Source organism: Cornus florida, unplaced genomic scaffold (genome assembly GCF_030987335.1).
Source record: "Cornus florida cultivar Cherokee Brave unplaced genomic scaffold, ASM3098733v1 CherokeeBrave_3.0.0_Hap2_Chr01, whole genome shotgun sequence".
NCBI lineage: Eukaryota > Viridiplantae > Streptophyta > Magnoliopsida > Cornales > Cornaceae > Cornus > Cornus florida.
The window spans coordinates 112109755-112132453 of NW_026775571.1; the positions used below are offsets into that span (position 1 = coordinate 112109755).

Genomic DNA, 22699 nt, shown 5'->3' on the forward strand with positions numbered 1-22699 from the left:
GCCAGTAGTAAAGTAGAGATACAGGCCATAGAAGAAGAGATGTCAATACGTTCAGGTTGGTATATTTTGCAACTTGAAGTGAACGTTATTTAGAGCAGTTATTAGGGATGTCAACTGGACGGGTTCGGGACCGGCATCCGTCCCATCTACAGCCTCAGATTCCTTACAATGGGCTGCAGTGCACACCACCGGGAAGCTAAGAATTGTAGCAACTCCATTAGCTAGGTTGCGTTGTCGGCCTCAGTCCACCACATATGGATTGAGAGGAATCAGCGAATTTTCGGAGGAGTGTCAAGTTCCCAAAACTCAGTTCTTTCTCATATCTGCAACTCCATTATGAATTTCTAGGGCTTGAAGAGACTCTTGGCTTCTTGCCTGCTCGCGGAAATGCTTTTGCCAGTCTTACAAACCGCGGTTGTTTGTCTTCAATGGGCTGCTGTTTCTTTGTTGTCCCAGTTGGCTGAGTGTAAAAGTGAATTGCTTGATGTAAAATTAGTCTTGTTTACGAAACGTAAGTGGGGAGTTTCACTTCCTTATATTTTACATTTAAAAAAAAAAAAAAAAAAATTCTAAAAATCATTTTCGGGGAAAAAAAAAAATTTGGTATGGTATTGTTGGCTGATTGATTGATCCAGACATTGTCTTTGCCCTGCTGCAAGCGAGTATTGGACTGCGAATGGGAGAGAAGTTTTGCTTCTTTGGAGTAATGTAGTCAATTCCTTAACCTTTTGAAAGAATTCCTTAACTTTTTAAAAGAAAGGACGAAAGGGATTGCTGTATTAGGAGAGAATATATTTTTCTCTAGCTAACTAAAAAAAAATCATAGTCAGCAGCTCGGGCTCATAACCAAGAATGGTTGAACGGTGCATAGCAAATTAGCAACCATGAATTTGGGCTTTTGTGTTCTATTTAAAAGTAATTTTAAATAAAATAAATGCAAAAATTAAGCTCGAAATAGAAGCAATTTCCCATTGTTGGGTCATGTCATGGTGACGTAATTAAACTTGGGATCCTAAAATGTTGGACTTCAAAAATTCGGGAAAGAAATTTGTTTGTATTTTACACAAACTCAATTTGCCATTGGCTTCTCTTTTACCTCTTTTCTTGGTGAGTAAATGTCAATCCTATATAGATTAAAAAAAATTGTCATCTCAAATTTTAAAATATTAGAATTTATACCCTAATATATATATATATATATATATATATCGATTAATCTACAAGCTGGAGTTATTATCAAACGAAAGAAAAGGGAAGATTGGGGAGTTGAGTGACCAGATATATTTATCTACTAATGCTATCTGGCTCACTTTTTGGTTACATTGTAGGCTGTTATTTTTACTCTATTTTAAGATTTTAATTTAGATAATCACCCCCACATATATTTACTAACTCCGACTATATTCCGAGTGTCTACGTTTCTTGTTCGATCATTCCAATTCATCCTCCGTGAATTGCAAGAGAAATCTAATTTGCTCACTTTAATTAATCTAAGTTATAGAAGGATAATTTAAATGAAGGAAATTGATCAAGTACTTTTTAAAATAGACAATCCAAATGCAATCAAGAGATTAAGCAATTCGAGATGAAGGACAAAAAAATGCAATTAGCTAGAAAAATAAATTTTCTGTTTGGTATGTGGAAAAATTGAATTGAACTTAAAGGTAAAAAAATTAAATTAAATTAAAGCAAAGGCATTGAATGATTTGGCTATTATATAGTCCATCATTAAAACTGAAAAAACATCAAATTTTAGAAGACCAAAAAATGGGATAGACAATTTTTATGAGAGATTGAAGTAATGTACATTTCTCAACAAAATATAATTTTTACTTTTAAGATACCTCAGGATATATTTTTCTGATAAACATTGGAAGTAAAACAATTTAAACAAAATTCTACTAAGTGATAGTATATCAAAGATCAGATTATTAAGATTTCAATGCCACTGGAAGTAGAACAATTTAAACAAAATTCTACTAACTGATGGTATATCAGAGATAAGATTATTTAGATTTCAATGCACTAACTGATAGTATATCAAAGATAAGATTATTTAGATTTCAATGCAACCGATCAACGGATAACAAGTCACATAAAACCTATATATAGGTCACGTTTCCATCTAATTGTTTGTAACACACAAAACCATTTAGTATCATCATGGCCAACCTTGGTTTTATTCTTTGTTTCTCTCTTGCTTTCTTTGTTACTCTTGGAGTTGCTAATGGCAGCAACTTCATCGGTCATGTATGTGATCCTTTGAGGTATGCAGATCTCGGGTTGGAAATGAAAGACTTTGCTTTCTGTGATAAGTCACTTCCCTATGAGGTTAGGGTGAAGGACCTCATAGATCGAATGACACTGGTCGAAAAGGCCCGGCAGATTGGTGATACTGCGTATGGTGTTTCTAGACTCGGCCTGCCTAAGTACGAGTGGTGGTCGGAGGCCTTGCATGGCGTCTCTGACGTCGGAATGAGCAATAGCAGGGGAAGCTTCTTTGACGAAGATGTTCCCGGTGCAACAAGCTTTCCCACTGTTATTACCACAACTGCTTCTTTCAACGAGTCCCTCTGGAAACTTATTGGTCAGGTAAACAATAGTCAGTTTCATATTAGTCATGACAAAGTTTTACGTTATATATATATATGTATATATATAGAACACATTCTTGTACAATTTTGGATGTAATATATTAATGTGAAACAAAAAAATGTTACTATTGCAGACTGTTTCAACAGAAGCAAGAGCTATGCATAATTTAGGGCATGCAGGATTGACATTCTGGAGTCCTAACATCAATGTAGTGCGTGACCCTCGATGGGGAAGAGCCCTAGAGACACCCGGAGAAGATCCTTATGTTGTAGGTACTTATGCCGCTAACTATGTAAGAGGTTTGCAAGATGTTCCCGGAACAGAAAACGCCACGGATTTGAACGCGAGGCCTCTCAAGGTTGCTGCATGCTGCAAGCATTACGCCGCCTATGATGTTGATAACTGGAAAGGAGTTGATAGATATCATTTTGATGCTAGAGTAAGTAACACTTGTTACTTACATCATAACAGTTTGAATTGTTCGACGGTTGAACTCCATATCATGACTCATATTTTCTGCATTTCTCTTGTAGGTTACTGAACAAGATATGGTGGAGACCTTCCTTCGACCTTTTGAGATGTGTGTTAAAGATGGTGATGTTACAAGTGTTATGTGCTCTTACAATCGTGTCAATGGCATCCCAACATGCGCTGATCCAAAACTTCTAAAAGACACCGTTAGAGGAGAATGGGATCTTCATGGGTATTGAATATAAATCTTCTATTTTTTTTTTTACGAAATTAATTTGACACATACATGGTGACACTGAATTAATTCATATATTATCTATATATAGGTATATAGTTTCAGATTGTGATTCTATTGATGTGATGTTAACCGGTCACCATTGGCTCGAGGATGGACCAGAGGATGCTGTTGCACAAGCCCTAAAAGCAGGTGAGTCAATTGAATTATCTCAATTGATTTATGTCAAATATGTTAAAAGAGTTTTAATTTTTCTCAGCTTGTTTTAATTTTTCTCTTTTGTTACAGGCTTGGATTTGGACTGTGGAGCCTACTACACAAATCATACTAGCAATGCAGTAGTTCAAGGGAAAGTTAGGGAAGCAGAAGTAGACAAGGCACTCAAAAACCTCTATATTGTGCTCATGAGATTAGGGTTTTTCGATGGTAGCCCTCAATTCAAGTCTCTAGGCCTGGCTGATGTGTGCACTCAAGAACACATCGAGTTAGCAGCCCATGCGGCCAAAGAAGGAATTGTTCTTCTTAAAAACGTCAATGAAACTTTGCCTTTGAACCATGCTAAAATCAAAACCCTAGCAGTGGTTGGACCTCACGCCAATGCCACCGAAGTCATGATTGGAAACTATGCAGGTACTGAATATAGTTTTGAATAAATCATTATAAAATTCATTACTATGTTATTTTGTTGGTAACATTTACATAATTCATATAGGTGTCCCATGTCGATACAATTCTCCTATCAGTGGCTTCTCTGAATTTGGAAAAGTGAAATATGAAAAGGGATGTGGGGATGTGCAATGCAAAAATGAAACCTTCATTTTCCCTGCCGTGCAAGCAGCACAGAAAGCTGATGCAACCATAATTGTAGCGGGTATTGATTTGTCAATTGAGGCCGAAGGATTGGACAGGACAGATCTCCTCCTACCTGGTTATCAGAAACAAATGATCAACCAAGTTGCAAATGCGTCTAGGGGTCCAGTCATTCTTGTAATCATGTCTGCCGGAGGGGTCGACATTTCTTTTGCTAAAAATAATCCTGACATCGATGCAATCCTCTGGGCTGGGTACCCTGGTGAGGAAGGTGGCCTTGCTATTGCAGATATTGTTTTCGGAAAACACAATCCAGGTATATATAGATATATATGCATTCTAAGCTCCATATATTTCGAATTTTGTACCATGAATTTTGAATAGCAATGTTAATTATCAGGAGGAAGATTGCCACTTACATGGCATAAAGCAGACTATGTTGATATGCTACCCATGACATCCCTATCACTAAGGCCGGTTGACAGCTTAGGCTACCCCGGTAGAACATATAAGTTCTTCAATGGCTCCACAGTCTACCCATTCGGATATGGACTCAGCTACACCCAGTTCAACTACACAATTGCACCCTCTAACAATTCACTCAAAATTAAGTTAAACCGGCTCCAACATTGCCGGAACTTGAACTACACAGAGGGTGCTTACAAGCCTCCATGCGCGGCAGTTCTAATCGATGACTTGAAGTGCAATGACGATATTAAGTTCGAAGTTCAAGTCCACAATGTGGGGAAGAGAGATGGAAGTGAAGTAGTTATGGTCTATTTGAGCCCTCCAGAGGGCATTGCTGCTGCTCCTATCAAGCAGCTCATTGGGTTTCAAAAAGTGTTTGTTTCGGCCGGTGGAAGTGAGAAGGCTAAGTTTGTCTTGAATGTTTGCAAGAGTTTCGGCCTTGTTGATTACACTGGTTACCGTCTTTTGCCGGCTGGTCGGCACACCATCACGATCGGAGATGGAGATAGTGCAGTCTCAGTCCCAGTTGAAGTTGGCTTGGAGCATTAATAAAATGTCATGATTATTTAGGGTTTTTTTTATTAGAATTTGTTATTTTTAGTTTTTGATTAGTACCTTAATAATAGGAATAAGTTATAGTTGTTCATACAACAATGTTTCTAGCTGGTGGAAGGAATTACATTTTAGATTAAATGAGCATTTTCATATTATTAATATATGATGAGTTCTTGGATTTGACCCTATCTGGTATTAGAGCATGGGAAAATTTAAAATCTCAATACTTAATTTTGTTTATTTTTTAAAAATGCTATTCCCTCGGTCCCATTTTGGATGTTTGGGAACTTAAAAATATACAAAAACACTTTTTATGTTTTTTGATGGTCCAAAATACCCCTCTCTACATTATACTCTCTCCTCTATATTTCTCTTTGTCCTAAGAATGGAAAAAAGAATAAAAATAAAAAAAATAAAATAAAATAAAAAACCCAAACCCATCACTCCTTGCTCGTCGGTGATTCACCACCGGATTGTGAGAAGATTTGCACTTTTTCTATTAAAATTCTTCTCATTTTTATTACCGAAGCACTTTTTCTATTAAAATTCCTCTCATTTTATTACCCAAAACAAAATGTTTTTAACTTCAATTCCTAAAGACCACAACTGATCGAATCTTGAATAAGTAATCAATTCCTAAAGACCACAAAGCAGATTAATTATGAATAATCTTGACAACCAAGGAGTAAAGACCACAAAGCAGATTAATTATGAATAATCTTGACATGAAAGAATAATAAACAACCTTGCGACAAACTGAAACTTATTAGCAGTACTCTTGGAACTGGCTTATAGCATGATCAAGCAACTCAAAAAGTAACACAGTAAATAAATAAACCACACTCCTGTTAAAGTTTGAAGCACCAAAATTACAATATTTAGTAGAGCTTGAACCACAAAATCGATCACCATATTTGGCTTAAGAAAAATAACAAGGTAGTTTAAGTAATTAGTTCAGTTGGGAGTTGTTTATCCCAGGTTTGGTTATTAATTAGGGTCTCATAGCATTTCCAATGCAAAATGTTATTTTTCTATGGTAAAGTTATATTTTAAGAAGAGCTACAATACTGCCAAAATGATATATTTTAGCAATTCTTATTTTAATCAATGCATTATTCAAGCTATATAATACACCATTGCAGTTATTTTGAATTTGAGAGGATATTTTAGTGGTATTAATATATATATATATATATATATATATATATATATATATATACTTTGGTAAAAGATTTCCATATATCTCTCTGGAAGCTCAATTGCTAACCTAGCTAACCAATAACGTTACTCAGACATTAGTCAATTCTGGTGAGTTTCACATGATATCTTATATGGAGTATATGTATTCTTATATCCGATTAATCTACAAGCTGGAGTTATTATCAAACGAAAGAAAAGGGAAGATTGGGGAGTTGAGTGACCATATATATTTATCTACTAATGCCATCTGACACACTTTTTGGTTATATTGTAGCCTGTTATTTTTACTCTATTTTAAGATTTTAATTTAGATGATCACCCTGATCACATATATTTACTAACTCCGACTATATTTGGAGTGTCTACCTTTCTTGTTCGATCATTCCATTTCATCCTGCTTGAATTGCAAGAGAAATCTAATTTGCTCACTTTAAATTAATCTAAGTTATTGGAATTTGGAGGATGATTTAAATGAAGGAAAATGATCAAGTACTTTTTAAAATAGACAATCCAAATGCAATCAAGAGATGACCAATTAGAGATCAAGGACCAAAAATGCAATTAGCTGGAAATATAAATTTTCTGTTTTGTATGAAGGAAAAATTGAATTGAACTTAAGGTAAAAAAAATAAAATTGGATTGAAGCAAAGGCATTGAATAATTTGGCTATTATATAGTCCATCACTAAAACTGAAAAAATATCAAATTTTAGAAGACCAAAAAAAAAGGGGAGCAATTTTTGTGGTGAAAAGAGAAAATAGAAGGATGCAGCTAGTTTTCCTTCCCCTTTTTCTTCGATTTCAACACTTGGTCAACAAATGGGATGAACAAATTTTTTTTAAAAAATAACCGTTGGAAATTTAATACTCTAGTTTTTTGAATAATTTTATATAATCCAAATCATTATCCACAATATGAGAGATTGAAGGAGGCATGGTAACGTACATTTCTCAACAAAATATAATTTTGACTTTTGAGGATACCTTAGGAATATATTTTTTTGATAAAGATTGGAAGTAAACCATTTTAAACAAAATTCTGCTAACTGATACCATATCAAAGATAAGGTTATTTAGATTTCAATGCAACGGATCTACGCATAACAAGTCACATAAAACCCATATATAGGTCACATTCCCATCTAATTCATTGTAACACACAAAACCATTAGTATCATCATGGCCAACCTTAGTTTTATTCTTTGTTTCTCCCTTGCTTTCTTTGTTACTCTTGCTGTTGCTAGACATGGCTCTTTAAGCTTGAGAGAAGATAAAATAAATGGCGGCAACTTCACAGGACAAGTATGTGATCCTTCGAGGTATGCAGATCTCGGGTTGGAAATGAAAGATTTTGCTTTCTGTGATAAGTCACTTCCCTATGAGGTTAGGGTGAAGGACCTCATAGATCGAATGACACTGCTCGAAAAGGTTCGGCAGATTGGTGATGCTGCATATGGTGTTCCTAGACTCGGCCTGCCTCAGTACGAGTGGTGGTCGGAGGCCTTGCATGGCGTCTCTAACTTCAATCACCAGGGAACCTTCTTTGACGAAGATGTTCCCGGTGCAACAAGCTTTCCCACTGTTATTACCACAACTGCTTCTTTCAATGAATCCCTCTGGAAACTTCTTGGTCAGGTAAACAATAGTCAGTTTTCATATTAGTCATGATAAAGTTTTAAGTTATATATATATATATGAAAGTGGCAATAGTGAGTTGTTGGAATAGAGAACACATTCTTGTACAATTTTGGAAGTAATATATTAATGTGAAAAAAAAAAAATGTTACTATTGCAGGCTGTTTCAACAGAAGCAAGAGCTATGCATAATTTAGGGCATGCAGGATTGACATTCTGGAGTCCTAACATCAATGTAGTGCGTGACCCTCGATGGGGAAGAACCCTAGAGACACCCGGAGAAGATCCTTATGTTGTAGGTACTTATGCCGCTAACTATGTAAGAGGTTTGCAAGATGTTCCCGGAACTGAAAACGCCACGGATTTGAACGCGAGGCCTCTCAAGGTTGCTGCATGCTGCAAGCATTACGCCGCCTATGATGTCGATAACTGGAAAGGAGTTGATAGATTACATTTTGATGCCAGAGTAAGTAACAGTACTTGTCACTTGCATCATAACAGGCTGAGTTGTCTGACGGTTGAACTCTATATCATGACTCATATATATTTGTTTTTTCTGCATTTCTTGTAGGTGACTGAACAAGATATGGTGGAGACCTTCCTTCGACCTTTTGAGATGTGTGTTAAAGATGGTGATGTTACAAGTGTTATGTGCTCTTACAATCGTGTCAATGGCATCCCATCATGCGCTGATCCAAAACTTCTAAAAGACACCGTTAGAGGAGAATGGGATCTTCATGGGTATTGAATATAAATCTTCTATTTTTTTTTTTTAATTTTAAATCCGAAATTAATTTGACACACATTGTGACATTTAACAGTGAATTCATTCATATTATCTATATATAGGTATATAGTTTCAGATTGTGATTCTATTGAGGTGATGTTAACCGGTCACAAGTGGCTCGAGGAGCTTGGACCAGAGGATGCTGTTGCACAAGCACTAAAAGCAGGTGTGTAAATTGAATTATCCCATTATTAGTTTTCTTTTTATTGACTAATGTCAAATATGTTGAAGAGTTTTAATTTTTCTCTTTTGATACAGGTATGGATTTGGACTGTGGAGTCTACTACACAAATTATGCTAGCAATGCAGTAGTTCAAGGGAAAGTTAGGGAAGCAGAAGTAGACAAGGCACTCAAAAACCTCTATATTGTGCTAATGAGGCTAGGGTTTTTCGACGGTATCCCTCAATTCAAGTCGCTAGGCCTGGCCGACGTATGCAGTGAAGAACACATTGAGTTAGCAGCCCATGCAGCCAAAGAAGGAATTGTTCTTCTAAAAAATGTCAATGAAACTTTGCCCTTGAACCATGCTAAAATCAAAACCCTAGCAGTGGTTGGACCTCATGCCAATGCCACCGAAGTCATGATTGGAAACTATGCCGGTACTGACTATAGTTTTGACAAATCGATCATTATAAAATTCATTACTATGTTATTTTGTTTAACATTTACATCAATTCATGCATATAGGTGTCCCATGCCGATACAAGTCTCCTATCAGTGGCTTCTCTGAATTTGGAAAGGTGAAATATGAAAAGGGCTGTGGGGATGTGCAATGCAAAAATGAAACCTTCATTTTCCCAGCCGTTCAAGCAGCACAGAAAGCTGATGCAACCATAATTGTAGCAGGTATTGATTTGTCAATTGAGGCTGAGTTCTTAGACAGAACAGATCTCCTCCTACCTGGTTATCAGAAACAAATGATCAACCAAGTTGCAAATGCATCTAGAGGTCCAGTCATTCTTGTAATCATGTCTGCCGGAGGGGTCGACATTTCTTTTGCTAAAAATAACGATGACATCAATGCAATCCTCTGGGCTGGGTACCCTGGTGAGGAAGGTGGCGTTGCTATTGCAGATATCGTTTTCGGAAAACACAATCCAGGTATATATATATATATATATGCATTCTATTTATTACGCAGTAGTTCATCATTGACTTTGTTATATACCATTCAGAAACAACAGCCTCTCTTTGAGGTTGTAAGGCTACATACATTTTGAATTTAATAACTGATATGACTGTTTTGTAATTCTCTTTGTAACATCTTTCCAAATAATCTTATAGACTCCATTTGGGAGATGAAGAGTAAATTTGTCATTTCAATTATTAAAATTTGAAGACCTGTATGACATATTTTTATGTGCAATGTTGATTATCAGGGGGAAGATTGCCTCTTACATGGCATAAAGCAGACTATGTTGACATGCTGCCCATGACATCCCTATCACTAAGGGCAGTTGACAGCTTGGGCTACCCCGGTCGGACATACAAGTTCTTCAATGGCTCTACAGTCTACCCATTCGGATATGGACTCAGCTACACTCAGTTCAACTACACAATTGTATCCTCTAACAGGTCACTCAAAATTAAGTTAAACCGGCTCCAACATTGCCGGAACTTGAACTACACTGAAGGTGCTTACAAGCCTCCATGTGCGGCTGTTCTAATCGATGACTTGGAGTGCAAGGATGATATTGAGTTCGAAGTTGAAGTCCACAATGTGGGGAAGAGAGATGGAACTGAAGTTCTTATGGTCTATTTGAGTCCTCCAGAGGGCATTGCTGCTGCTCCTATCAAGCAGCTCGTTGGGTTCCAAAAAGTGCTTGTTCCAGCCGGTGGAAGCAAGAAGGCTAAGTTTGTGTTGAATGGTTGCAAGAGTTTTGGCATTGTTGATTACACTGGTTTCCGTCTTTTGCCTGCGGGTCGGCACACCATCACGATCGGAGATGGAGATAATGCAGTCTCATTCCCTGTTGAAGTCCGCTTGGAGAAATAATCAACTGTCTTGATTATTTAGGGTTTTATTAGAATTAGAGTAAATAACATAGAGCTTGTTGTTATTAGTTTTTAGTTAATAATAGGAATAAGAATTAGGATATTGGAGTGATAGTTGTTCATGCAACAATGTTTCTAGTTTGTGGAAGGAATTGCATTTTTGTTTAAATGAGCATTCTCATATTATTAATATATGATGAGTTCTTGGATTTGATCCTATCTCGTACTAATATATATATAGACTGTATTACTTTGTGTAAATGATGTCCATCTCTCTGCAAGCTCAACTGCTAACCTAACGAATAACGGTAGTCAATTATTTTATAATTCAGGTGAATTTTACATGATATATTTATCTTATTAATTAGGCCTTTTTGCCATTATTTGGTGCTCTTACTTTTTCAATTTGAATTTTGAAAAGTATTTTAAGGATGATTTAACAGAAAAAAGAAAAAATAATGATAGATGACTAGTTAACTCTCTGGACTCCATTTGTTTGGATGTAAAATATATTTTAAAAAAATATTTTTTTATTTTTTAGTGTTTGATTGTCATAAAATATTTATGAAAGAAAAATATATTAAAATTTTACAAAAATATTTTATTCATCAATTTTTTATAAATTTTAGTTAAAGAATTCTACTTCAACCTTGGTCTTGACCTTTGTTAACATTGAATGAGGCTTTTGCATTTTTTTTTTTTTTTTTTTCGCTAATGTTACTTTGATTGGTGTCGGTGATGCAAGCTGTGAAATCTTGCTTTTGGCACGCGCATCATGTTTGCCAAACCCACCATTTCCTAAAACTCAGACGACAGCGTTTGAAGATGAAAAGGGTTGAAAAGAGTATCACAAGGGTCTCGATTCGGTATACCGCCAAACCACACCAGTACCATACAGATGAATCTGTGGTCCCCACCTGACCATTAGATCTGATTAATGGAGGGTCTGGAATTGGTGGCCCCACATTTGGAAATATGTGGGTGTGGGATAAGAGTGAGTATCCCTTTTCTGATTGGACGATCATGCTATGGATTTCCTTATCTATTCTTTGATAGGATAAAAAATGATGAAATATCACTTTTTATCCCTCCTATGTTATAACTTATTTCAATTATCTTCTTTTTTATTGTATGATGAATTCAATTTTATTAAAAACATCTTTTTAAGTTATAACTACGCAATTATGAGTACTAGTTAATTGTATGCTTATTGGATTTATAAACAAAAATAAAAAATTCAATCAAGATGATACGCATATATATATATAATACACTATATGAATTTATTTTTTATTTTTACAAAAAAAAAAAAAAAAACTTATAAATGTAAAATGACTTCTAATATAATTTGTACTTATAACTTGTTTAGTGATTTTTTTTTTCTTTTCTTTTTCTTCATGGCTTTGACACATTACCAACGATAATATTATTTTGTTGTGACGTGAATATTACAGATTTAAAATGACAAAATAGTCTTTTCAGTTTTCATGCAACAGTAAAGTTGAGTACATTTCACTTGATACGAATCTTTTGAACATATAAAACATCTCCTGTTAATTTGATATCTCATTATCAACTAAAAAAATGAAAAACACTTACTAAACTTATCAAATACACACAAAGAGGTTTTTTCATAAACAAACCATGAGTTTACTATTGAGAATTTCCTATTCATACGATTTGTGAAGAGACTCATCTTCATATATTCTCTCCATCCATGTATAAACAGGAGTGATACTTATTATGGACCGGACAAAGCATAATCATTCTTTTCATCCTCATCTTCCTTTGGACTCACATTGTTTTGAGGGCTACTCAAAAGTTATCATTATTTGAAGGTTTCTCATTTCAAGTGAATGAGATTTCTACTTTCTTGTTATCCATCCATTGACAGATCAAATTGAGACATGGAAAAATAATAATAATAATAAAATTAAAAATAAAATTTGTCTTGTATTGTTGTCAACCAGACACACAAAAATAAGATAAAATTCTTTCACTCCTCACCTGTTAGAAAAATGAGACATGAAAAAAAAAAAAAAAAAAAAAAAATTGTCTTGAATAATTGTCAACCAGACATAAAAATAAAAAATAAAAAATTAAAAAAGAAGTAAAAACTACAAAATTCTTGTCACAACTCTGTGTCTCTCTCTCCTCACTGATTACATGCTTCTTTTCTAAGAAAACGACATAATAATATATAAGAAATTGCTATGTTATTGTAGCATATATATATATATATATATATATATATATATATATATATAAGAGTTTTTAATAGAATATATATGCTACTTTGCCCTCGTTTTCTTGTCTTTCCAAACAGGGTCACTTTCCTCAAAAGATTTTTTATTTTTGTTTTTTGTTTAGTATTTTATGTTTCAAAAAGTACAATGCATGTGTAAATTTAATGGATATTATTATAAGATATTTGAGCTAAAATAAGAACCAACGGATAAATCATTGTATTTATATTGCAAAACAAAAAAATAAATAAAAATTGATGACGCTTAAACTTTAGATTTTCTTTTAATTTCCTTTCTTCCAGAGTACAAACTTTAGATTTCTTTTACCTAAAGAAAAGAGTTGTGGAATTACTTTTGTTTTTATACTGCAAAATTGCCTCACTTTTATACACTCACTCTATTTGTTTTTCATGAAAATATATATGAAAAAAAATAAAAAATAAAAAATAATCTCATACTCCTTAATTATTTCAATTGGTGGTAGTATATTGTGTCATTTTCTAGATCAGAAAAATTATTTAAAAAGTAAAAGTACAAAGTGAATAAAATATTGAAATATTTATTTCAAAAAGAATGAGGGCGGGCTTTGACATAATAGTAAGATTGCTCAATTTAAAGATGGTATACTAGCAACCATTTAGTCATTAAATTGGTTTGGTGGATCAATGCATCGAACAAATTGTGAAACACTGATAAGTAAGCATTTCATTGCATCCTTCACGTTATGAAATTTCTTATTATTATTACTACTATTATTTTTGTCGTATCACATAATTACTTTGTCTTTATAGAGATTGAGGAGAAGAAATGACAACCAGTTAGATTTGGGCTGTTTGTTACCCTCATTTTTTCAGAAATAAATTTATTTTTTCTTTCTAAAACATAAAAAGTTACAAACCCACATTTTTGCTCAAAACCATTGTGTAGAGAACTCGATCCCCGCCTCCTCATTTAAGTTCGTGTTTACATTCTCCCAGACTTCCCAGTTCTACCTTCTTTAAAATCTCACTTCATTAAAATTTAAGCCTTCGTAGTATTTTGTTTATAAGATTATATGGCAAACCAAACTTATTATTTATAAGCAAATGAATATATACACACACACTTTTTAAGTAAATGGACGATAGTACACCTTGTACAAGTCCTCCTCTCAAAAGGGGAGGTTGGGTGTTTGAGCATTCATGAGGCATGAGTGTTTGTTTGCTTAATCACTCATATATATATATATATAAAAGCAAGTGAAAATTAATATTTCATTATCTTAGAATTAGAGTTTAGGTTTCTTTTAAGTATGTTTAATAAAATGTAAAGGGAGCCGCCTTTACTTTTCCTCTGTTCTTTCTCTACCCTTTCTCTCTCTCAGCCGCTTATTCCCATTCTATTTTGCTCCTTACTCCCTTTCATGGGGGTGGGGAGGTGCCCTTGCTTGTCTCCAATAGGTTAATAATTTCGGCGTGTCTCAATAAGTTCACCATGTGGGTGGTTTTTACGTCGTTTTTTTTTATTTTTGTGTGGCTAGATCTGCTTTTCTTTAGTTTGTTTCCGGCTTGACATGGTGAATCTGTTGTTTTTCCCTTTGGCTAGATCTTTAATCTAGGTCGATTTCTGTTTTTCTCGGCTTGATTTGATCTTGTGCGGGGTTGGGTGTGTGGAGGCGTCTTGTGGATGCAGCTTTGGAGCTATTGCCTTGATGATGGCCTGACCTTTGTTCACTCCAGCTGTTACTCTTTTCTCTTGGTGGTTTCCGTTCTAGAGCGGTGGCTCTTTCTCAACAAATCCGGAGCCTGTTCTTTATTTTTTTTGTTTTTACTTCATAATTTGTATGCCTTTATGTGGCTTGGTTTATGCCTCTGTACTGCCACTTTGACTTAGCCTTTGTGCCTTTCAAATGATAAAAATAAATAAAATGTAAAGACCAGAGGGTAGAATTAGAGTTTAGGTTAGTAACCTTTCTTGCAAGTATTTTTAATAAAATGTAAAAGTCAAAGGCTGGTATCTCCCCAATGTAAATGTATTATAATAATTTTATTGCATTCTTTTTAATCATCAATCAGTGAAATCAATCTAATTTAATTCGATCTGTGTAGAATTCGTAGAACCGATCCAATCTAATTGATAAATAAAGAATTCGTAATTCACATATCGATTAACGAATTAGGGTTTAAAAAGATTGATTCAATTCGATAAAATCCGTTCAAATTTATAATATATATTTGGATTAAGTGCAAAAAAATCTCATATACTGTCGATATAGTGCAAAAAAATCCTTGTGGGGTATAAAACGCCATGTACTATCAATTTAGTGCAAATACCCCATGTTCATTAATACCCTCTTGTCAATAAAATAAAATAATATTAAAAAATTCAGGCAATGTAAAATAACCATTTTAAACAATTTCCAAACTCATCCACAGACGCAATCATCTCTTTGAGACTGGCCACCCGAACCAGAGAAGACCAATGCAACTTGCCTTCCCCATCAAACCCACCGCCGATTGATTGCTCCATCTTCTTTGCTTATCGTTCAAGCACATCATCACAAGTTTACAATCATGCCGGTCAGTCACACAGCTCACCGATTATTCCGACCTTGCTGACGTTATGTTCACACGTCGTCATCACTGTCGTGAGCTACTAATCATGAACTTGTCGTCATCAGACTGACCTGTAGTGGCGGTGGCCAGCGATTCATCGGAGTTGGAATTGAAAATGAGACGAGTCTGTAGCCGAGTCTGGTTTCGGCCTGCCATGGCCTCTTCGGGGGAATGGCTCCAGCTTCCTACTAGTTTGTGCAGGGTGGCCAACTCCCTTCTTCATAGTCAAGTTCACGCTAGTGACAAGCACCTCGAACTGAATCGAGTCGACCTGCTTGAACTCTGAAGAGGTACCATCTTGTGGTCCTGCGCGCCTCATCCTTAGAACCATTCCCAGTCAATGAATGTTCTTAACCAGCCAACTTCCGTGTCTTCTATGCTCATGGCGTCGTTAGGAATCATAACGTGACACTCTCCCACCTGAATACTGCGACGCCCTCGTCGCAGTACAACGTTAACTCCACTGCTTCCAACATTCCAAAGTCTCTCTCCTCCAAGTGGTATGCTCGCCTGCCCATCATCGCTTCCTTGTACAACCCCTGGCTGCACTCGCCTAATGATAGGGTTTTGGACTAAAGGGACGCCTACTTCTTCGGGACGCAACTCCACGTTATGCCGCCTCCGCGACACCCTGAGTAAACAAGGGCCCTCCGGCTGACTTGATACCCGCCCTTCACAATGGTTTGCATGTCTCTTGAACTTGCAAGAACTTTTTGTGCGTGTAGCCCTCCGGCCATCCGATGTGCGCGGCCCTCAGGCTTTCAAAGGACGCATCTTCCTGGGGAGATGGAGGCTCTCCTCCAACAGCATTGATCGCCCACCGACGTTTTAGTGCATCCACTTCATTCTCAAGACCCCCGAATCGACAAGGGGGCACACCTCTGTGCTTTGCCCCAAGTCCTGCTCTGATACCATTTGTCACGGCCCTAGAAATTTGGCGCAACAGCACTGGCCGTGCGGCACCAAGGCGTTGCTTCAGCTCACGCAAGCCCCCTGGTTAGCTACCACAACCTGCCTTCCCAAGGATACATGCTGACTGGTTTCGGCCTGCTATGGCCTCGTCAGGGGAACGACTCTAACTCCCGACCAGTTTGTGCAGGGATAGCCAGCTCCCTTCTTCATAGTCAAGTCCACGACTAGCGACAAACACCTCGAACTGAACTGAGTTGACCTGCCTGAACTCTGAAGAGGTACCATCTTGTGGTCCTGCACGCTCCTTCCCTGGAACCATTCCCAGTCAATGAATATTTTTAGCCAATCAGTATGTGTGTCTCTATGCTCATGGTGTCGTTAGAAATTACAACGTGACACTTAACTTTATATATTTCTATAAGTACATTATTTCTATTTTCTTTATTCTTTTGAGTTTTACGAACCTTTAATCCTAAGTGCCTATTTTACTCTTCATTTCACTTCACACACATAGTTATTTTATTTATAGGTTTTAGCAATACATATTTCACTACCTTTGTCTTTTAATTTTTTTATCTTATTTAGATTGCTTAAAGGTGTGACATTATTTAGATAATTTCACTACCTTTGCCTTCAGCCTCGTTATTGCTTGCTGCGGATCAACCATCTAATATTATTCCTCTCATAAATAGTTGAACAGTCTTATTATTCCTTACTATGGATCACATATTATTGTTTGCTCAGCGTTATTACTTGTTATGTTAATTAGGCCATTGAAAATTCATCTATTAAATCATAATTATAAAAAAATAATATTGAACTGTTTTGGAAAAAAAATTTAGTTCGTTGAATCAATTTGATTTAATTTATAAAAAAGTTTAATTGAATCCGATTTAATTCGTAAAGTATTGAACTAAATTGAATTTAATTTCTACCAATCTCTAAAGATTGATGTGAATTACATTTTTCATTTTATGGCTAATTCGACCCTATACTTCATTTGACATCTAATTAAAATTTTAGTCGGCACCACCTTAGTCCAAAACTATTTTAATAATCTCTATGTTACACGGATCATATTGAGTTAAAACGGGAGATGTTGGGTGCATTGATGAATGATTGTGATTGACACCATTAATTGTGCACTGTGCCTGTCTTGAACAAGAGGAGTTAGAGTAGGGTATGCTCTAATTATTAAATTAATTAAATGCAAAGTATCTTACTAATGATTTCAACGATACGCAATTGTCAAACCTCGTGGTCCCCACACTCCTTCACGCGTGCAAGATCCAACGGTCCCACTTCCATCCGCAATAAACGGAAAGCATTTCCGACACCTCGATCCAACGGTTCCAAATCACCGGGTTTGACTCGCTTGTGTCTACACCTCGGAACACATCCCCATAACTCATAGATTAATAAGTACCACCAAAACAACAACAGCTAGATCTCACTTCCCAAACCAAACCTTCTCTCTCTCTCTCTCTCTCTCTCTACACTTAACCTCTCTCTCTCTCTCTCTCTCTCTCTCTCTCTAGCTGCTGCCGTCTCTCTCCTTTGTAGAAAGAGCTTCGATCTTCAAGTCCGATCTTCTCAGAAACCCTAATTTCGGTACTTTATTGCTCTCTTAATGTTTGATGTTTAGTTCACTGTTTATTTCGTTTTCTTTTTCAGATTGCAACACATATGCTTTATTTTTGTTCGATTTCATATATATATATATATATATATATATATCTGTGATATATGTTTACATTTGTATGCAGTGGCTTACACAAAAGCTTCAATTTTTGGATAATATATTGATGATTTGCTTCACGATCGTCTTTTTCTATTCCAATTCGTTTCTTCTACATCTGATCTGTGCTTATGCCAGCAATTTGAGCTTTGATATATCATTGTATTATATTGCCGTCGATTATTCTCTATTTGTCGATATATATTTATGTATATATGTGTGCTGGTGCTCTGTGCTTCTGGGTGGATCTCCTCTGCCGATATGTCACAGTTCTATGAGAATCTGTTGTTTTTTATTTTATTTTATGATGGTGCTTAATGCAATCTTACTCTTTTTCTATTGTATTTGTGTTTTTTTTTTTAATTTTTTTTATTTGCTTCTTGTGAATGTTAATTTTTAATATGAATAAATCGGTTAGGTTTACCATTTTGGGATTTACTTCTTGATGTTGCAGAGAAGGTTCAAAGTTCATCATATATAGTAATTTGGACTGGAAGAGTATATCAGCATGCCTTGGACGTCATCTTCTATCAATTATAGTGGGAAGTGTGTTCGATTGGTGGTGTTCTTTCGTGTGATACTGTAATTTGTTCTTGTGAGATATTTCTCCCAGCTTTTGTTTTGTTGTATTTTAGTTCATATACCCAACTTCATATATTGCTGAATCATGTGGATAAATGTTAAAATTTAATAAAAGGGGGAACATTACTGGACTTCTAAATTATTTCAATGCTTTAACTTTTGGGAGAATTGAGTTCAAGTAACTTGAAATGAGAATATTTACAACGGAGGATCTCTAACATCGAAGGAAATATACTTTTATTTGTTAGGAATCCTCTGTATAATTATTTTTCTTCATATTTCTCAATCTTAATTTTTCCTTTGCTTTTATGCCTTGTTCCATTGCATAGACTCCATATACCTGGAAAATTTCAATTTTGGGAACATGAAAGCTAGGACTCTTATAAGAGTTGTTCTTTTTTTTTTTTTTTTTAAATATTTTTTTTGGACAGGTGGGTTTCGATTTCTGCCATTAGAGTTTCTTTCATTATATTATCTTTTAGTGACAGTTGTGTGTGATCCTCGTTATCGAGGTATTAGCACTCCAATTGGGGTGGGTATTCCCACAATACCTTCTAAAAAATAGCTTTGTAATTTATCTATTACTTTAATAATGCAGTAGATTTGCTAATGATGTTTTTGGGCTCAATCGTGTAGGTTAATCCCTTTGATTGTGAAGGCGTTCTGTTATTTAGCTTGTTTCCTATCTGATATTGGTTGGAGAAGTGAGAATGCTCATTGGTGTTACAATAAAAAGATATCGAGCAGTGAAGCAAGTTGGGACGATTAAATTTAAAATGAGTGTTGGGATCATTGCTTATTACCAACGGATGCAAATTTGTCAGGTAGGGTTGCTTAACTTTTCATGTATTATAATGAATAATTGCTGTAAATGGCTTGTTATAACCTGTTATGTCATAATTTTAGTTAACCTTGTACTGAGCTTACCTAGAACATTGGAGCTTAACTGCCTACCTGGTATCTTTTAAAAGTATTTTTTAAGTTTGATAAAATGAAAGTTCTTGACAAGAAAATTGTGATTGGTGGTATGTTTTTCAAAAAAAAAAGGAAAGATCTCCTAAACACTGGTCATTTTTAGGGAATTATATGAAATATTTTTTCTGCATTTTTCAGGAAAAGCATTGAATTAATCTTAAACTATTAACAACCCCAACGGCCCTATTTTCAATTCTCATAATTTTATTTTTGAAACCTTCATAATCTCTATATGTGTCAGTCGTGACGAGGTTATGTGGCTGCAATATTTTTATTCATTTATGGGCACAAGTTAGGAAGGATTTACTCAATTAAAAAAAAAAAAGAGACACTAATCAAAGTAGAAAGGAATGAATTGCAAGAAGGATTTATAATCGGCAGTAAACTTCCATGCTATATGTATATTTGTTTTTTTGATCTTTTTTTTTTTGTTGATGACATGTTCTAATTTCCAAACTTGTATAAATTGAGGCTTTTGTGCTATTTTCTATTGTCTAAAGCTCTGTTATCTCATGGTATAACATGCAACAACTATTAATTGATTTCTAATGGTTTCCCTGCATAAATATGTGTCTTTATCCTTGTTGCAATTATGAACCTGATTGCTTAAAATATTCTTGGTATTGCACACGTCATGTACTGATATGTTATAATTTCCAACCTTACATAAATCGAGACTCTAGTGCTATTTCCTATTGTCTATAGCTGTGTTATCTCGTGGTATAACATATAACAACTATTAATTGCTTTCTAATAGAACTCACGGATTATCATTTGCTTATCCTTGTTGCAATCATAATGAACCGATTGCTTCAAATTTTGTTGATACTGCATACATTTCATGTGGTCAAAAGAAAATTAAATTTGAATTTTTTATGAATGTTAAGTCTGACGTGAAGATCCTAGCTCGATGATAACACTGAGACATGCTTAGATTTATGTTTGTGGTGTCCCTTTTTCAATCTTTTAAGTCATTATAATTGAGAACATGGGTTTTAAAGTCATGGAGTTTCTTTATAGTGTGCATTATATTGCCTTTTATTTTTATTTATCACTTTCTAGATTTGATCTCATATCTTGAACCTTCTTTTTTCAAGTTAACTGATTGTATGCATTTGAACATGCTGTTGACGTGGCACTAGAACTCACGGTTTATCATTTGCTTTGCAGGCTGAATATTTCCGTCAGTTGCTTAAACCTGTTACGTAGTCTACCATAGTAAAAACCTTGGGACATCAGGACTCGCTGCCCTGTGGTTGTGTTCATATATAAGAAGCAGTTACAACTGATGAAGCATTAGTTTGATAATTTTAATTTGCAATATACACTTTGTTGTTGTAATTTAATGGAAGCACCTTAGGAGCTAGGTGTATTCTAAGTCTTTTATTTGCATTAGAAACTTTCATCCAACTGAAATCTGAAAAATTGTTGTCTCAAAAGCCGCAGATTTATCTTTCGGTGAACTATTTATTCAGCAGGACTACTCATGCAAAGTGACCCACAATTTTTCCCTCAAAAGCCAATGGCCCCCCTTGCGAATCAAGTGGGAGGTAATTACATCAATGGTACTACCTTTGCATCTGCCTTTGGGACAGTTTTACCTCCAGGTGTAGAACATAGGCCACTAAATGGTGTTGAATTTCAACCCTCCGAGTTCTGCCCGAAGAATTTTATTATCTTTGACCAGACTGATAATAGAAGTCAGATCATGTTCCACCCAGCAGTTGCCCCCAAATTCTGTTATCCTGGCTTAAATATCCATGCGTCTTACATCCAAGGTCTTGTTGAGAAGAAAGATGCTCATAATGAGGAGAGAGAAGTCTCATCTTCTCTGAATGAAGATTCTGATGACATTGATGCATTGTTGAGCTTTGAAGAGGAAGAACAGGAAGAATCAGATCAGGAAGAGGTCAGCACAGCTCGGACTCATGGAAACTATGGAAGTGAATCCCCTGATTCTTGCTCCAATTATGGTTCAAAACCCAGTAAGAGCAGGTTACCTTCTTTACAGAAGTCCTCTGGCAGTGGTAGTAGCTGTAATAGGGAAAGGAAGCGCAAGAAAATGATGAATATGGTGAAGACACTGAGAGGAATCATACCTGGTGGTGGCAACCGGATGAATACTGTTGCCGTTATTGATGAAGCTGTTAGGTACCTCAAGTCTCTCAAGGTAGAAATGAAGAAGCTGGGAGTCAAAAATTTGAAGAACGAAGCTGGATTCTCTGATGCGGTAAGCCGGTAACAAAGATTGAACTGTTCTTGCTATACTACTAGTACTGTTAATCATTTACTCTCTCTCTCATCAGGTTGGCTGAGAGTTTATGATCACTGGTGTTCTGTACGTGCGGTTCTTGGTCGAAATTACCATGATGCCTTTGTTGCTGGGAGCTGCTGAAGGGCGACTTTATACGACAACATATTTGTAACAGCATGTTCTCTGTTATGGGGGATGTGGTTTGTAATGTGCATACTCTATTCTAGTTGCTGGTGTTCTGTCTACTTTCTTTACTAGCTTTTTCCCACTACTACTTTAAATGCTACAATAATAGTTGCTTTTATTGCTTTCATATATTTATTTTTATTAGCTGTCTTCCTCATCCCTATATTAGCAGGACTTGTGATTTCATTTATTGCTTGCATGTTTTAATAGTCTAATAGCTATTGTATGCATAGAATTTTGGACATGGAAATTGTGGTTGTGCATGCATAATGCTGTCACCCTTACCCCTTATCCACTGTGGCCCCAGTAGTTAGTGGTGCTTGTGGTATATTACCGGGGCTGCTAGGCCCCTGTACAGGTCCACAGCCGGCTACTTTACAAGCCATTGTTCAACAGCTTGGGGCTACTATGACTCTAGATTTTAGGTTTTACTCTCATTTGTCAACAATACAATTCAATGA

General features: G+C 35.6%; 3 protein-coding genes across 3 annotated transcripts; all 3 read left to right on the forward strand.

The window, feature by feature from the left end:
* The first annotated feature begins 2243 nt into the window (after positions 1 to 2243).
* Positions 2244 to 5484, forward strand: LOC132266492 (probable beta-D-xylosidase 5). The gene is made up of 7 exons (XM_059767410.1): positions 2244 to 2592; positions 2729 to 3034; positions 3129 to 3298; positions 3393 to 3493; positions 3590 to 3931; positions 4014 to 4427; positions 4512 to 5484. The coding sequence occupies exons 1-7, from the start codon at positions 2290 to 2292 to the stop codon at positions 5126 to 5128; spliced, it is 2253 nt and encodes a 750-aa protein (XP_059623393.1). The 5' UTR covers positions 2244 to 2289; the 3' UTR covers positions 5129 to 5484.
* Positions 5485 to 7668: 2184 nt separating this feature from the next.
* LOC132266576 (probable beta-D-xylosidase 5) lies at positions 7669 to 10752 on the forward strand. The gene is made up of 7 exons (XM_059767525.1): positions 7669 to 7968; positions 8129 to 8434; positions 8540 to 8709; positions 8818 to 8921; positions 9014 to 9355; positions 9444 to 9857; positions 10136 to 10752. The coding sequence occupies exons 1-7, from the start codon at positions 7675 to 7677 to the stop codon at positions 10750 to 10752; spliced, it is 2247 nt and encodes a 748-aa protein (XP_059623508.1). The 5' UTR covers positions 7669 to 7674.
* A 7188-nt stretch (positions 10753 to 17940) lies between these two features.
* LOC132314242 (transcription factor bHLH144-like) lies at positions 17941 to 22395 on the forward strand. The gene is made up of 5 exons (XM_059813129.1): positions 17941 to 18114; positions 18696 to 18836; positions 19460 to 19647; positions 20969 to 22028; positions 22105 to 22395. The coding sequence occupies exons 4-5, from the start codon at positions 21285 to 21287 to the stop codon at positions 22111 to 22113; spliced, it is 753 nt and encodes a 250-aa protein (XP_059669112.1). The 5' UTR covers positions 17941 to 18114; positions 18696 to 18836; positions 19460 to 19647; positions 20969 to 21284; the 3' UTR covers positions 22114 to 22395.
* The last annotated feature ends 304 nt before the right edge of the window (positions 22396 to 22699 follow it).

What these genes read in the sequence shown, in the direction of transcription:
- LOC132266492 (XM_059767410.1), top strand. Translation starts at nt 2,290, where the DNA reads ATGAAAGACTTTGCTTTCTGTGATAAGTCACTTCCCTATGAGGTTAGG. An exon ending in GGAGAATGGGATCTTCATGG is followed by an intron (nt 3,299 to 3,392) that starts GTATTGAATATA and finishes ATCTATATATAG; the next exon opens with GTATATAGTTTCAGATTGTG. An exon ending in TGCACAAGCCCTAAAAGCAG is followed by an intron (nt 3,494 to 3,589) that starts GTGAGTCAATTG and finishes CTTTTGTTACAG; the next exon opens with GCTTGGATTTGGACTGTGGA.
- LOC132266576 (XM_059767525.1), top strand. Translation starts at nt 7,675, where the DNA reads ATGAAAGATTTTGCTTTCTGTGATAAGTCACTTCCCTATGAGGTTAGG. An exon ending in TCTGGAAACTTCTTGGTCAG is followed by an intron (nt 7,969 to 8,128) that starts GTAAACAATAGT and finishes TTACTATTGCAG; the next exon opens with GCTGTTTCAACAGAAGCAAG. An exon ending in GGAGAATGGGATCTTCATGG is followed by an intron (nt 8,710 to 8,817) that starts GTATTGAATATA and finishes ATCTATATATAG; the next exon opens with GTATATAGTTTCAGATTGTG.
- LOC132314242 (XM_059813129.1), top strand. Translation starts at nt 21,285, where the DNA reads ATGCAAAGTGACCCACAATTTTTCCCTCAAAAGCCAATGGCCCCCCTT.